At 49.4% G+C, this 17,238-nt stretch overlaps 1 protein-coding gene across 1 annotated transcript in view; it reads right to left on the minus strand.

Moving 5' to 3' along the window:
* LOC144108704 (uncharacterized) overlaps positions 1-17,238 on the minus strand; it is a 227,223-nt gene that overhangs the window by 16,483 nt on the left and 193,502 nt on the right. Inside the window, exon 9 of the mRNA XM_077641876.1 lies at positions 16,658-16,855. Within this exon, the coding sequence (XP_077498002.1) occupies positions 16,658-16,855 (198 nt within the window). The remainder of the gene's footprint in view (positions 1-16,657; positions 16,856-17,238) is intronic.

Here is a 17,238-nt window from a genome sequence, read left to right on the forward strand (position 1 = left end):
GCGGCGAGTACCGGCCTTTCGTAAGTGGTAGACCACCGCAGGAGCATCTTGTCCATCGTGACCGCTTCCATGAGAAACTCCACAACAGACCCTGTGGACTGCATAAGAGGTCAGCAAACAGTTGCTCTTTAACGCCGCGCATGAGATGGAGCACCTTTTGTAGCGATAGCTACAACCCGGTAGCATTTCGCGCCTTCGGCGGTGGTACGTGACAGTGGCAGCGGCACGTGACGGTGGCGGCGCAGCCACGGTTTGGCGGCGCCGCCACCGCCAGGTGGTCACGTGGTTGGTCCCGTGACGCGCCACGCTGCTGCTGCCGTCGGCGTGCTGCTGTCGGCGGCGCGGCGCGCCAGCGAAGCCGGACTGCAACAGCTGCGCGCATGCGCCGTGTGAAGTGGGACGAAGATGAAGGAACGCTTAGCGAAACGGAGCGGCGAAAGACGGACTGAAATTCAACTGAGAAAGTTCCACTCGGCCAGCTGTAGCTATCGTGCCACTCCAGGTTTAACCAGAGCAAAAGCATTTTTCTCTTCGGGCATGGCCAGATCAGCTCGCCTGAAGCGTCGGGCTATGTCCTCCGCATAGGAGCATTATGAGCAAGGACGCGGGAGCGCGTGCCAGGTAGCCTCGAACTCTCCTTGTGGGGACATACGGTGGCCGCTTTCAGCAAATAAGTTGAGAGAGGTCGCCGGTTGGGAATTCTCCCTGCACCCACTGCCGCGCGCATCTTTCAGGAAACGTGGAACATTACGTCTGCACCTGAACGTGGCAACGCTTAATCATCGTAGGGTTTGGCAATGCGCCTTACATAGTGATTCATAATTGCGCCCGCATGCGACAGCAGAACACGGCCGCAAAATGCGGGCACGATGAATGGCCACTACAGTGCAAGTTCCGAGGCTTGGTCGCGGGCTTACGCGGCTTGATTTCGCGTTCAAGAATCGCTGCACGCAGGCCGCGCTTGAAAGAAGGTTTACTTCTCAAGCGGTCACCGAGAAATGAAAGCACTGGAAGTGCTTCCTTTTTTTTCGTGGTACCTCTATCAGCGTTTAAAAAGAAATGAAGCCGCGTGGCGCAGTGAGCTGAAAACTATTTTATTGATGTCTGTCAGTGTGAAAAACGGTAATAAAAATACTGCTAAAAGCACTCCTGTCAGTATTGTGAGCCACCGCTTGCACAGGCGTCTTTTATTCGGGAACAGCCGGGCACACAGCGCGCGCTCCCCGGAGCCCAGGCAAGCGACGATGATGATGGGGATATACAGATGAAAGAGGTGAAAGTTCGCGCAAAGCGCTCACACAAATAGTTCCCCGGCAGGAAAGCGGTCATTCTGGCCGCGGATTAAATAGAAGAGGGGCGACGGGTGTAGAGTTTCATCCGCGATACATGAACCACTTCTTGAGAGCGGCGACGGCGGTCGATGACGGGGTGCGAGGGAACAACGGCGTAGTTGACCGGAGATGTTTGCTGGACGACAAGTTAAGGTCCGATAAAGCGCTGGAGAAACTTTGCGCACAGTCCAGGCGTGCGGACGTGTGTCCAGAGGAGGACCTCATCTCCGGGTCGGTAGGAGACCGTACTGTGGTGCAGGTCATAGCGGTGTTTGCGGTCTTGCTGAGTGGCTTCGGTGTTGACGCGGGCGAGGTGGCGACAATATGCCATCCGCGAAGCGAACTCTTCGCCCAGAAACGCAGACGGAGATGCGGGAGCAGAAAAGAAGGCGGTATCGAACCATGAGGATGGAACACGGCCATAAACCAAGAAGAAAGGGCTGTAGCCAGTGGTGCATTGAACTGCGGAATTGTAGGCAAAGGTGACAAAGGGCAAAATGTTATCCCAGTTCTTATGGTAAGGCCGAATGTACATAGATATGTCAGGCAGGGTACGGTGAAAGCGCTCGATGAGACCGTTGGTTTGAGGATGGTAGCTAGAACATGTCTTGTGGACATTGTTGGTGGCGCGGAGGACCTCTTCAAGCACATGGGACAAAAATGTCTTCCCACGGTCGCTGATCAGGACACGAGGAGCACCATGGCGCAGCACTATCGCAAGCAAGAAAAGGTCGGCGACTTCAGAAGCGGCACCGGAGTGAAGCGGGGCTGTTTCAGCATACCGCGTCAGGTGGTCAATGGCGGTGACAACCCAACGGTGCCAGCTGGCGTAAGGGGAAAGGGACCAAAACAAGTCGATGGCGACGGTGTCGAAAGGCACGGATGGGCAAGGAAGAGGCTGTAGGAGGCCAGCAGGAACGGATGTTGACCGTTTGCGACGCTGGCAAAACAGACAGGAGGATATGTATTTGGCGACGCTAGTAGAGAGCCCAGGCCAGAAGTATCGGCTCTTGATACGGTCATAGGTCTTCAGGTGACCCAAATGACCGGCAGAGGCGTCGTCGTGGTAAGCCTGCAAAACTTGAAGACGAAGGGAGCGAGGCACAACGGGAACCCACCGGTGACCCGTAGGGTGGTAGGTGTAGCGGTAGAGTGTGCCGTGCTGAAATCTGAACTGGCGAAGCTGGCGGCGCGAGCGACTTTTGGGTGCCGCTGATTGGCCTCGGAGACGATCGATGATAGTGCGGCAGTATGGATCAGCCAGCTGAAGGGAGGGCAAATCGCGTGGACGTCGACTGGTGCAACAACAATGGGTACACAATCCAGAGGGAGGTCGGACGCCTGAGGTGAAGGGCACGTTGTTGAGGGGGTCGCAGCGTGAGTCCGGGAGTCAGGCAATGGGCATCGAGACAGGACGTCAGCGTCGAGGTGTTTTCTCCCGGATTTGTAGGTGATAGTGAAGGTGTCTCCTGAAGACGTAGCACCCAGCGACCCAAACGGCCGGACAAGTTCTTCAGTGTCGACAGCCAACAGAGCGCATGATGATCGGTGACAATGGTGAAGTGACGGCCGTACAAGTAGGGGCGAAATTTCTGGATTGCCCAAACAACGGCGAGACACTCTTGCTCTGTTATGGTGTAGTTACGCTCAGCTGTAGTAAGAGAACGGCTGGCGTACGCTACAACCTGCTCTTGGTTGGCATCGTTGCGTTGTAAGTGAACAGCGCCAAGGCCTTGTCCACTGGCGTCGGTATGGATAATGGTGGGGGCCGCCTCATCAAAATGGCGAAGCACAGGCGTTAAAGTGAACGCCTGCTTGAGGGCTTGGAAGGCCTCTTCGCATTCAGTGGACCACAGATAAAGCGTCTCAGAAGTCAATAGTTTAGGAGGGGGGACGCTATGGATGCAAAATTACGTATGAAATGGCGGAAGTAGGACGCTAAGCCCAGGAAGCTGCGAAGTTCTTTCAGGCGCTAGGGGCGAGGAAAACTGAGGACAGCGGCAATTTTTTCAGGATCAGGTCGGATTCCGGCCTTACTAACGATGTGGCCGAGTACTTTGATGCTTTTTCTGGCAAAGTGGCACTTTTTGGTATTTCATTGAAGACCGGCTTTCGCAAGGCACGTGAGAACTGCGTTTAGACGGTGCAAGTGCTGGGAGAAGTCGGACGAAAAGATGATAATGTCCTCCAGATAGCAAAGGCAGGTCTTCCATTTCATGCCCCGTAGCACGGTGTCAATCATGCGCTCAAATGTGGCCGGGGCATTGCACAGTCCGAAAGGCATCACATTGAATTCGTAAAGACCATCCGAGGTAACAAATGCGGTCTTCTCATTGTCTGATTCGTGCATGGGGATTTGCCAATAGCCCGAGCGGAGGTCGAGGCTTGAAAAGTACGCAGCGCCTTGGAGGCAGTCCAACGCGTCGTCGATGCGAGGGAGCGGGTAGACATCTTTATGGGTTATCTTGTTAAGGGCACGGTAATCCACGCAGAAACGAATTGAGCCATCTTTTTTACGGACGAGAACGACATGAGATGACCAGGAGATTGTAGACGGTCGAATGATGTGGCGCGAAAGCATGTCTGCAACCTGGTCCTATATGATCTTGCGCTCAGATGCGGAAACGCGGTACGGACGGCGCCGTACAATAGCTGAGCCGTCCGTCTCTATGCAATGGGACGTTACAGAAGTCTGGCCTAAAGCGGACGTGCACACATAAAAGGAGTTCTGGTGGGTCATAAGAACTTCTAGTAAGGCTGTCGACAGCTCAGACGTAAGGTCAGCGCTGATGGCGGCTGCGAGCGCAGAGGAAGAACCCGGAGCGAGAGCATCAGCTGGTAGCACAGCAGATGAAATCGGGTAGGTGTCGAGAGGGACAGGTTTACCCTCAAACAGGAAACCAGTAGTAGCGCCTTTGGGTAGTAAAATGGACTGGCTGGTAGTGTTCAGCGCCGTGATGACCGCGCAACCACGAACGAATGATATGAGGCAAGAGGCAAGAGCGATGCCTTGGGAGGTCCAGCGTGGCGAAGGCATGACTAAGGCATCGCCGTCAAAAGCGAAGTCTAAAGTTGCAAGGATGAGGTGTTCACGGCCAGGGGGCAGGGCGAAGTCGACAGCAGCGACCACACGTGGTGGCGAACTGTCAGACCAGGGTGCCAAGTCTGGATCTGCTATGTGGATGAGGTGGTCGTTGCAAGAGATGAGGGCAGAAGACGACGACAAAAAGTCCCACCCCAGTATTATCGGATGAACGCAGGATGGGAGGATAATGAATTCAATATGATAGCGCTGGTTAGCGATGAAAACACGCACAGTGCATTGGCCAGTGGGTGGATGAGCGTGCCGTTGGCTCCACGGAGAGGCGAACCGGTGTATGGAATTGTGACTTTGCGCAGGCGGGAACACAGGGCAAGGTGAATGACGGAGAAAGCGGCACCCGTGTCTATGAGAGCTTGAGTCCACACCCCATCAACACACACTGTCAACATATTCGACGGGCGGTCAGGAGGAATTTTAGAGTTCGCACTGCAAGCAGCTTTCCCTCCAAAAACTGCTTCGTTTAGTTTTCCGGGCTAGGAGCAAAGGGCTGCGAGGCAGGACGAAGAGGTGATGAGCGGCGAAAAGGTGAAGGGGAGCGGCGGCGAGTAGAACGGGAGGACCGAGTGATATCCTTGGAGTTTGGAGGCGAGGGGGAGCGACGGTAAATTTGGGAGAACGGCGAGGTGGAAGTATCAGGCTGGCGCACAGGTGCACGTTCGAAAGCAGCATAACCGCGTCGTTCATCTTGCTGTCGCCGGCGACAGACGCGTGAGACATGACCGCGGATCCCGCAGTAGTAGCAAGTACGACGGGGAGTACGCCAGACTGGAGCATAAGGCGTTGCTGGAGGACACGGAGCCACGGCAGCCACGTGACCGCAGACAGGCGTTGGAGTAAACATAGGGACCGGGGCGGGTGGCCTCGATGCAATGTCGGCATAGGTGGGCGGGCGAGAAGGTGTCCGAGGGGTGGCAGGGGCTACGGCACTGGTGAAAGCGGCCAGCTCATCTTTGATGACGCTCCGCAAGTCAGGTGTAGCAGGCGGGATATTAAAGGTGGGAGGGCCGAGAGTGGTGGGCTGCCCGTAGAGTTCCTCGCGTATCAGGGCACGGATGACGGAACGGAGTTTCCCATCGACGAGGACGCTGCCATCACTGGGGTCTGGCTGAAGGTGGCATGACTGCAGCTCATCCAGGCGCTGGCATGTGGAGGTAATGGCAGATACGCTGGAGGGGTTCTGGGCTATCAACGCGTTGAAAGCAACGGTCCCAATGCCCTTAAGAATGTGGAGAACGCGCTCAGACTCAGGCATGTCAGCACTAGCGCGGCGGCAAAGAGCAAGAAAGTCCTCGATGTAAGAGGTGTAGGACTCCCCAGGCTGCTGAAGCCGCGCGGCAAGCTTCTTCTTGGCTAGCTCAGAGCGGCCTGTCGGCGTGCCGAAAATTTGCCGCAGCTGCTGTGTGAATGTAGGCCAGTCGGCGATGTCATCTTCGTGATTAAGAAACCACGTCTTTGCGACGTCAGTCAAGTGAAAGACGACATTCAGCAGCTTGTGGGAGTCATCCCACCGGTTGAACGTACTGACCCTGGTGTAGTTGTCGAGCCAGTCGTCGACGTCGTCGCCACGAAGTCCGGCGAAGACCTGAGGGTCGCGTTGATGGCTGGTGATGGTCCAGGCTGGGGCAGCCGCAGCAGCCGGGGAAGGCGACGGGGGTGAGCGGGTTCCGTTGCCTTCCTCCATACCTGAGGGCTGCAGACGCAAAAGACGGCCTGATCGAAGCTCCAGGGAGAGCGAAAGACGGGTCCGAAGCGAGAGGTAGGCGATACGAATAGCACCTCCGCCACTTGTGAGCCACCGCTTGCACAGGCGTCTTTTATTCGGGAACAGCCGGGCACACAGCGCGCGCTCCCCGGAACCCAGGCAAGCGACGACGATGATGATGAGGATATACAGATGAAAGAGGTGAAAGTTCGCGCAAAGCGCTCACAGTATATTTACACGCGCTTTCTTGCACTTTGTGTGTTAGTAGCGCGGGATGCCACCGGCGGCCTGAATGAATCCCTGCATTCTCGAAGGCATGAGAAGCATAAAGAGATTCAACAAAAGTTGTCTCCTGATGAACTCGCCGCCATACCTCTTGTGGTGCCTCCCACAGTTTCGCAGTTGTGGCCGAGTTCAAGGATTGCTTGGAAAGGCTGATTTTCATATGGCCCCAAACATATTCGATAATGTTTAGGTCCGCACCTTCGGGGCCTCGCTCCTCCAAAAGGCTTGCCGAAACCTTGGCTGTGTGCACAAGTGAGAGATCCTGTTGGAACATGTAGTCGCCATCCGGGTGCGGTCCGTTCAGCGCGTACCGAATCATCGCTTGGTCTAATAATGTGCAGTCAGCGACGCTGGTGAAGTTTCCATAAATTCTCACCAAGAGGCCAACGCCATCGCATGAAAGCGCACCGCGCACATTCACTGCTGTGCGTCCGCTTGATGCAACTTCCTTGATGTTTTGCGAGCTAAAACATGTGCACTCTGCACAGCACACTCTCTTGCTGATCCCAGCGGCTCGGAAATGTTGATTTATCAGAAAACAGCACCTTTTTCCACTCATTCACCGTCCAGCCACGGTGGTCCACGGCGATCTTGAACAGAGCTGTTTTGTTGTCGTGAGCAGTGGTTTCTGGGTAGCTATAGGACTTCACAAACCGGCCTCTCCGTGTATTCTTCGCACTGTGGCGCCACTCTCAAGGTCGAGGTCAAGAACAGTGTGGATGAGCTTCGCAGTCTTAAATGGATTGTCGCTAGCAGCGCCAACAAAGTCGAGATCTTCGGCTTGTGTGGTGCAGCGTGGTCGCCCATCGTGCGGTGCATCTTTCAGCCGTCCTTCGGTTCCGTATGCTTGGACGATCCTGTTTGCTGTGCACAACGGCCGTCCTCTCATAGAAGAAATATATCGCTGAGAGTGCTCTTTTAAAGACATATCTACAAATGTCATCTCGTACCGGATAGGTACCCTAGCCATCGTTGGCCTTGGAATGGAAAGAGGAATTTTCCATCTCTTCCTTAAGCAAAATAGTAGCTTTTCTTCGCCCAGAATAAAAAGAACTGTCGTCTGAGAAAACGGATAGCCACAAGTATCCCAATCAATCACTTCAAGCAAAAGCAGAAAAGACGATGCGGAAAAGCACCTTCTTTTGTAACTGCGTAAGGCACATTGCCAAACTTACGACGATTAAGCATTTATCACGTTCAGGTGCAGACGTAATGTTCCACGTTTGCAGAAAGATGCGTGCTGCAGGGGGTGCGGGCAGATGCCCTAATGGTGTAGTCTCTCCACTTAAATCCTGAAAGCGGCCACCGCGTGTCGTCAGAAGGAGGGTTTGAGGCTATAGGCCACGCGCTCCCGCGTTCTTGCTCATGTTGCGCATGATAGTACATGATTACTGACTCGTTCGGCATCTGAATCGTAGACTTCATTGTCCATTCAGCCCGTTGTCGACGATCCATGCAGGTATAGGTCTCCAGCAGATGTCAGCGGAATTCGCGCCATGATGTTAAAGCGTCTTCGCAGTCTTCGTATCAGGTACGAGCGCCGTCTTCCAGGCTGAAGAGGACATTTGGAAACTTGGCGGCGTCGTCCCACTAGTTGAACGAAGCGACCCGTTCAACCTGAACAAGCTAGTCTTCGAGCTGACTGCCGTGGAATGATCTGGGCAGTAGCGGGTTCTGTAAGGCGTAGTAGACCGCAGATGTCCTGAGAGGTCGATGGGTAAACTCCAAAGGCCCGTGCTGGGGAGGCAGGCCTTGGTTTATCCGGCTAGCAAGGTTAGCGTGGCGCACAGGGGGTGTCGACTTGCAAACGACTGGAGTCTAGGGTGTGCGTAGGAGTATGGGACATATGCCGGGGTAGTTCCGCAGCGCCTACACGAAAATATGTCACGGAAGACAGGGCGACAGTTCCCTGACAGACAGTATCCGGCAGCCAGCGAGCGCTAGGCACTTTTATGCGCCTCCTGAGATCGCCAGGTGGCAATTTCAACGATATTTGTAATAAACTTGATTCCCCAGATTTGTTCATGTACGCTGATGCCGCAAATATTTTCTTCACAGCCCATACTTTGCCCTGTTTAGAAGCTATTATCAGCACTTGCTTGGTGAAACCATATGCTTGGATGTAGGAGCATAAATTTAGTTTAAATTTGTCTAAAACTGGGTACATTATTTTTCGACCTATTAATGCTCCAGTTCATTACACACTTGACCTACAATACACCAACACAAAAATAGAGCAGTTAACAACACAGAAGTTTCTTGGTCCCTGGTAAATGAGCTGTATCTTGGAACACACATACTTAAAAACTTGCTACTGACCTTAGTAAAACTGCTGGTTGTCTTTACCGGGTCAGCAGCCTCTTATCCGTTTTGTTAAAAGTGTCTAGGTACTAAGCATCATTTTTTTCCTAATTGTCTTATTGCGCACTGATCTGGGACACCACAACTTGAGTAATTTCCAGAAGTTGTTGCTTCAGCAAAAAATCCCCTTCGAGCCAATGAGGATTACTCTTGCGCACCCGAAAATTTAACATCACCACTGTATCATAAGCGTAATGTACTCAAAGCAAACCACGCCTACATATTTCTCTTGCTTCAATACATTCGTAACAATCGTTTGTATTCCATCCGTTCAAACTGCCCTCCTACTAAATATCCCCTCCACAACAAAGACACTTAGCCCCTTAAGCAAGAACTATTTACGCAAAACAAAAGCTCTGTTACCAGATTCAAGTTATTCACAGTACCCAGTATTCAAGTGTTATGCTTGATTTCTCAAAGAACACATTAAAAATGACGTTAAGTAGCAACTAATGCATGCTGACCTAAAATAATTACTTTTTTTTCTCCAGCGAAGCGGCTGTTGTTTTCGTGTCAAGTGCTAGATTGTGTTACTATTTTATTTAGTTATTGCGTGCAATGCCTATAGACTGCCCTGACTTTTGGTGTACTGCCTATGTATACATCTAATAACTGTGCTGCTATACTGACGTTTGATGTAAGGTTTTTGTTTGCTATTTATGCTCTGTTGTTACTTGGACTCTGTTGCGCACTGCTTTATTAACTGTTTTGGGGAACTGCGACCTCGTCAGGTTTCACCACTTTTTGTCACAGTTCCCCCTTTCATTCTTGGAAGGAAAAAGGTCAAACGCCACAATAAACTAATTATTCGCTGATTACAAACATACAAAATCATTTTTAAAAATCAAAAAACAGAACAAGGAGCCGTTCTGGCTGCCACTTCCCGCCGCGACTGCCAGCCTCTGGCGCTATGGAACTATCTGGCCCAGATGCACACATAGGGCGCGAGAAACCTCTGGTGCATGCGCTAGTTTGCGTGCCTGCACGGAGGATGGCACAACGAGTCGATGGGCTCAAGAACCGAGAGCCAACTTGCTGGCGCATTCCTCTCCGCATGAATGGCAGTGATTTACTAGATCCAACATATGCCCAATTTTCTCATGTTGTAGCGATAGCTACATTACATTTCGAGCCTTCCAAATTCGCATTTCGAGCCTTTACCGTGGCGGCGCCGATATGGCAATGGCCGCCACCCCGTGGCTGCGCCTGCACGCCGTCAGTTGGTCACGTGCTGCGGAGCAGCTGCCGGTGCGCGGCACCGCGGCTGATCACGTCGTTCGTTACGTTTTGGTCACGTGACCAGCCACGTGGTGCGGACCAGCTGCTGCTGCCGGCGGCTGGCACTCGGCCAACTGTAGCTATCGCTTCACTCCAGGTCCAACCAGAGCTAAACCACCGCCAATTTTTATCAATAGAAAGCCAGGCATCAGCAAAAAACTGCCACAATCTTGATACGAATGAATGTGCGATTCATATCAGACACTAATCAGGTACTGATGTGTCCGCAGCCTGCATGAACGCTGCTTTGAAGGTCTGCATTTAACTTGTGAACCCCTTTTGTCATAGTCGGTAACTAAATAAATCAGAAGTTTTTAGTATTTTTCAAAAGCAAGGGCTTTAGATCAGGACCGCCATACCAACAAATATAAAATGTATATTTCAACGGCAGCCTGCTGCGTTCTTTTGTCTACTTCGTGAGGGCTTAGGTACGTGAGATTGTTAAGATTTTGACAGATTTTTATACCGGTCACGAATCGTGTTACTTTACTATTGCCGCCTTTTTCACAGCGCTCTCTTAGGGTGTATTTGAGCACAGGGAAGCCTCCTTTTTCCGAGGCACAGGAAACTGAAAAGCGCTGAAATTTCCACAGACACAAGAGATTTACATATCCAGACCAAATTCGGTGATGCATTCCGTCGAGCCTGTCCTGAAAAAGGAGACTTGTCGCCTGCTGAGAGCCAAAGTTTGATCGGCGTTCTTTGTAGGCGCGCATATGAACATTTCACTTAATGCGCGAAAGTGTCCATTCACATCCTTTCATTTCTTGCATCGCGAATTTTCCGGAAAGGGCAGCCAATCTAGTCTTTTAAAGCTCCTTTCGAAAGAATAAAGTAGCATCATGAAGCCAACAGCGTAATCTAGTACACACACAGAAACTAGAGTTGGCACTCAAGAAGCGAATAGAAATATTAGCGCACAGCCCACATGAGGCGCAAAAAAACGATAATAATAATAATAATAATAATAATAATAATAATAATAATAATAATAATAATAATAATAATAATAATAATAATAATAATAATAATAATAATAATAATAATAATAATAATAATCTTTATTTTCATCGGGATGATGAAGGAGGTTGTGGATAAAAGCTGCTCGCAAACGGCAGCTTGACAAAGCCCCACGGCCTCCCTCTAAAGGGCAACGACTACAAAGCACACTCAGAAATATACATATAGTCTCTTCGCTATTTTGCAGAGCCAAAAATAAGAGGATAAAAAATGAAATAGAAACAAAGAAAATAGAACAACAATCAATACTATAAATACAGAGGGTAAAAAGGAGTACAACCATCATCATCATCATCATCATCATCATCATCATCATCAGCCTTACTAGACCCACTGCAGGGCAAAGGCCTCTCCCATGTCTCTCCAGTTAACCCTGTCCTTTGCCAGCTGCATCCACCTTTTGCCTGCAAACTTCTTAATCTCGTCCGCCCACGTAACTTTCTGCCGCCCCCTGCTACGCTTACTTTCTCTTGGAATCCACTCCGTTACCCTTAAGGACCAGCGGTTATCTTGCCTTCTCATTACATGCCCTGCCCAAGCCCATTTCTTTCTCTTGACTTCGACTAGGATGCATTAACCCGTGTTTGTTCCCTCAGCCACTCTGCCCGCTTCCGGTCTCTTAACTTTACACCTATCATTTTTCTTTCCATGGCTCGCTGCGTGGTCCTTAACTTAAGCTGAACTCTTTTCGTTAGCCTCCACGTTTCTGCCCCGTAGGTGAGTACCGGTAGGATAAAGCTGTTGTGCACTTTCCTCTTGAGGGAAATTGGTAAATTGCCACTCATGATCTGCGAGAATTTGCCATATGCGCTCCACCCCATTCTTATCCTTCTAGTTATCTCCCTCTCATGATCCGGATCAGCGGTCACTACCTGCCCTAAGTAGACGTATTCCATCACAATTTCTAGGCTCTCGCTTGCAATTGTGAACTGTTGTTCCCTTGCTAAGCTGTTGAACATTACCTTGGTTTTGCTGCATGTTAATTTTTAGACCCATCGATCTACGCTGCCTAACTCATAGATCATGATTTGCAGTTCACCTCCTGAGTGACTCAGCAAGGTAATGTCATCAGCGAATCGCAGATTGTTTAGGTATTCTCCATTTATTCTTATTCCAAACTGTTCCCAATTCAGGCCTTCAAATACCTCCTGTAAACATGCGGTGGACAGCATTGGCGAGATCGTGTCTCGTTGCCTGACGCCCTTCCTCATTGGAATTTTATTGCTGACTTTTTGGAGGACTATAGTAGCTGTGCAGTTGCTAGCGCTAGTCCTGTGTGCCTCTATTCTTGTGTTCGTCTTGGTCGCGCTACAGTTCTTTTGTTACAGTATGTACCATCTAGCACATCAAAAAGTTCTTCTAAAGCTATATATATCTTCCAGTATTTTGGCATAAGGCTCTTCTACCCCCTGATTACGCAATGCCTGTATGACTGCTGAGGTTTCCACTGAGTCGAATGCTTTCTCGTAATCAATAAAAGCTATATATAGAGGTTGGTTATATTCTGCGCATTTCTCTATCATCTGATTGATAGTGTGAATATGATCTATTGTGGAATATCTTTTACGAAAGCCTGCCTGATCATTTGGTCGATTAAAGTCTAACGTTGCCCTGACTCTATTAGCGATTACCTTAGTAAATACTTTGTAGGCAACGGATAGTAAGCTGATCGGCCTGTAATTTTTCAAGTCTTTGGCGTCTCCCTTCTTATGAATTAAGATAATGTTTGCATTCTTCCAAGCTTCTGGTACAGTCGAGGTCATAAGGCATTGCGTATACAGGGTGGCTAGTTTTTGTAGCACGATGTAACCTCCATCCTTCAACACATCTGCTGTTACCTGATCCTCCCCAGCTGCTTTTCCCCTTTTTATTGCTTCTAAGGTTTTCTTTACTTCATCTTTCGTTACTGGCGGGATGACGCATTGCTGTGCACTTCTGTCTTTCTCATTAACGCTCTTATTACATTAGCTACTGTACAGGTCTGTGTAGAACTCGTCGGCTACGTTAACTATCTTATTCATATTGCTAATGACATTACCCTGCTTGTCTCTTAATGCATACATCTGGTTTTTACCTATGCCTAGTTTCCTCTTCACTGCTTTTAGGCTACCTCCGTTCTTTAGAGCATGCTCGATTCTCTCCATATTAAACTTCCTTATGTCGGCCACCTTGCGCTTATTTATTAACTTTGATAGCTCTGTTAGTTCTCTTCTGTCGGTAGGGTTAGACGCCCACATGCCTTGGCGCTTTTTGATCAGATCTTTCGTCACCTGAGATAGCTTTCCGGTATCCTGTCGAACTGTCCTACCGCCTACTTCTACTGCGCACTCCGTAATTATTGATGTCAGATTATCGTGCATTGTATGAACATCAAGATCGTCTTCCTCAGTTAAAGCCAAATATCTGTTTTTCAGCGCTATCCTAAACTCTTGTGCATTCCCTCTTACGGCTAACTCGCTAATGGTCTTCTTCTTCACTAGCTTATTCCGTTCCCTCTTCAAGTCTAAGCTAATTCTAGACCTTACTATTCTGTGGTCGCTACAGCGTACCTTTCCGAGGACGGACACATCCTGAATGATGCCAGGTTTAGCGCATAGTATGAAGTCGATTTCATTTTTAGTTTCACCATTGGGGCTATTCCAGGTCCACTTCCTGTTTTCTCGTTTGCGGAAGAAGGTATTCATGACGCGTAAATTATTTATATCCGCGAATTCGACTAATAACTCTCCCCTGCTATTTCTAGAGCCTATCCCATAGTCACCTACCGCGTGGTAGTCAGCCTGCTTCTTGCCCACCTTCGCATTGAAGTCGCCCATCAGTACAGTGTACTGCGATTTTACTTTATTCATTGCCGATTCTACGTCCTCATAGAAACTTTCAACGGTCTGGTCATCATGGCTGGATGTGGGTGCGTAGGCCTGCAACACTTTCAGCTTGTACCTCCTATTCAGCCTAATTACTATAGCTGCTACCCTCTCGTTAATACTATAAAACTCCTCTATGTTGCCAGCTACATCCTTATTAATGAGGGATCCCACACCTAGTTCTCGTCTATCCTCTAATCCGCGATTGCACAGTATGTGCCCGTCCTTAAGTGCTGTATACGCTTCACCTGTCCTCTTAACTTCGCTAAGCCCTATCACATCCGATTTAATTACCGCTAGTTCCTCGAACAGCACTGCTAGGCTAGCCTCACTAGATAAAGTTCCAGCGTTAAACGTTGCCTGGTTCAGATTCCAATGGCGGCTTGTCCGGAGCCAGAGATTCTTAGCAGCCTCCGCTGTGTCACAGGTCTGACCGCCGCCATGGTCAGTTGCTGCGCAGCCGCTGGGGACTGAGGGCCGAGGGCTAATTGGTTTGATCATAGAGAGGGTAAAAAGGAGTACAATAAACACCGGATTAAATATGGACATTATAGAAATACAGGTGCAGTTTTTAAAAATAAATGCAGTGAAGCTGTTGTAAATCATGTTTAGATATTTTAAGCAGGTCGGTCCCGGATTTTTTATAGCTGTTTGATAGTGTTGGAAGTGTGAAGGATAATTTTTCCACTGCGTAGTTGGTTTTAGGAGTTGGTACAATCCACTCTTTTTGATGACGGGTAGGGTAACACACAGCACGAAGGGCAATTAAAGAAAGTGAAAATAGCTCGGCGCGCGCTGCCATGAGGCGCACGCAGCAGGATGATGAACTAGACGAACACAGAGCTGGCTAACAAGTCAGTGTTCATTTGCGCTACATCATGCATAACCACACAGATGACGCCGCAAAGATTGAAACATATGCTCCGTGACCAAAGATCGAAATCGTATGTTTTGAATCTCATGGCCGTCATCTGCGTATTTACGCATAGAGTCGTGGAAATAAACCTTAGTTGTTAGCGCTCTGCTCGCCTCATTCTTTTCCAATCTTTGTGTTTGAGACTAAGCTGCTCACCTCAGTATGAATATAATCAAGTCAACGTCATCACTGTATGCAAACAAAGAAGCAGGTAAAAGATATCCCGCGAAAAAACTCGATAAGGCTTTATAGTGGCTAATAGCGAAAGGTGTGGACATCTTTTATTTGTTGCAGCAAATTATTCTTAAGAAATAGGAAATATTTCGAACATGAAATTTGCTCCAGTACTTAAAAAATTGATTTTTTAGAGCGACATACCGAAGCTAATCTCACTTGTGGAAAACGAATTACCGCGTATAATTAGCGGGTCGTATTCATGTGCGGATGTCCGCCGTTTTTCTAGATCTAGGTCCTTTTTACATGGCAGACCAAATATTTCATTATCTGTGCAGTTTCACAACTAACTTTCAGAGGGTCGAAACCAAGTATTGCGTCACGAAGGAGCGATTCTTTGTTGGTTATTGTTTACGCAACCTTGGAAGTACGAAACTGCTACAGCATCGTCTAAACATGAAAAGTAAGTCCTCTGCTGCTAATTGGTCAAGCTAATAATGCTACGTGCCAGCAGTTTACCGGCAGAGTGTCGAACCGATGGAGCTGAACGGAGCTCAGCTGGACGACGCTACTCAAGCTGAGGCCCCGAACGTCGTTTTTCTACCCTCCAGCTACCCGCCTAACTGCATCTTCAGGGCTAGTACAATACTCACGTAGAACAAGTTATGTCAGCTTCTCTCTCGCGGCGGCACATTCTTTCAGACGGATAGCATCGCGCCTCATTTCTTGGACACAACGTACGAGCAACTCAGGGAATAAAGCGCTTCGCATTTATTATTCGCACACTTTACTGGAGAATTATCTGTGGACAAATAAGTGTTAGCTATTCATTTAGTTAATTAGCTATTCATTTCTTCACACAAGCGTCTTTTATGTGCCCTGGCGGCATGAAATAAGGGTGCTTAATGTTATCGTTCAAATAAATAACATCATTGATCCACAGGACATGCCACCTATTGAAGACCCGGCGTTTTGGGTTGGTTTGCGCTGGCTCTTTCGTTGCGAAATCAACATATCGGGAAAAACCCAAAGCCGGTTACCAACTGGTGGCTTGGTAGCTCCTGTCGGAGGCAGCCAATTGCTTCCGTTCATATGGCCTCTCACTTGCTAACTATGTGTCATGCTAACTGCAAACGTACGGCACGCCTGACACATATTCAATGCCGATTTAAAACACTGCGTGACATGAAGATGCCACGACGCTCGGAAACGGCTGAAATACAATGGCCGAACAGGGTGGACTCTGATATGAACATTTATTCTCTGGGCAATGCCAAGTAATCAGGTGTGACCTGGAATGCTGCTAGTTTTTCGTTGAAAACGATAGCGAACTAGTACAATTTTAGAACCCTTCCGCTATTACAAGACCAAAAGTCAGCTTGACCACTTCTGATTATTTGCACCAAAACACTTCAATCTTAGAAACCGAGACGGTTTGGTCGAGCGCAGAGGAAATATCAGTTGAAAGCATTGGCTGCGTGCAAACAGGCGATGTATGACACATAAACAGCAGGACCGCCGTGTCATTTAGGTGTACCGTCCTGCCTGGTGCCTAGTGTCTGGGTACCGATACTGCAATGGCGACCATTGCAGCCATTGCAAACGGCAGATTTCGTAACGAACCTCCGTGAAACTGGCCAGCTGGTACTCGGGCACGTTCTGGCACTGGTTGTAGATTCCGTAGTTGCCCGGAACCGAATGCACTACGAGGTCCGGGTAGCGGGGTTTGTACCAACGGCCGAACATGGCCACCGACACGGCCCACATGGTCGTGGGCAGGCGATCGCCTTTCAACTCCTTGATAGCGTCCACCGCGGTGGCCTGCGTGGTGGAAGGTGCGCGTAATATAGTATAATTAATAATAGGGCACCACTCATTATCATCGACATAAGCGGGACCATAAGGCTGCAGGTATCGAGCTGTCACAGGAACTTCGTAGAAGAGCTGGCACTCGTCCGACTATCGAACTCGGAACAAACGCCGATTCGGGCAGTGCTCTATCAAAGAAGCTAAACAGAACGGCCTAAAGATGGTAGCCCGACAACACTGGTAGGGTGGATTGTAAAAAGTAATTACTTCCATATTACAAGTCAAACCGTGCTTGAAAGATGGCGCTAAATATTGCCCTTAGATCAGAGTGAGGGCCGCACTGTCGTTTGAAGATGCAGGAGCCCCAATTTGCAGTAGCCCTTTTTAGGCTACCT

This window comes from Amblyomma americanum, chromosome 10, assembly GCF_052857255.1.
Source record: "Amblyomma americanum isolate KBUSLIRL-KWMA chromosome 10, ASM5285725v1, whole genome shotgun sequence".
NCBI lineage: Eukaryota > Metazoa > Arthropoda > Arachnida > Ixodida > Ixodidae > Amblyomma > Amblyomma americanum.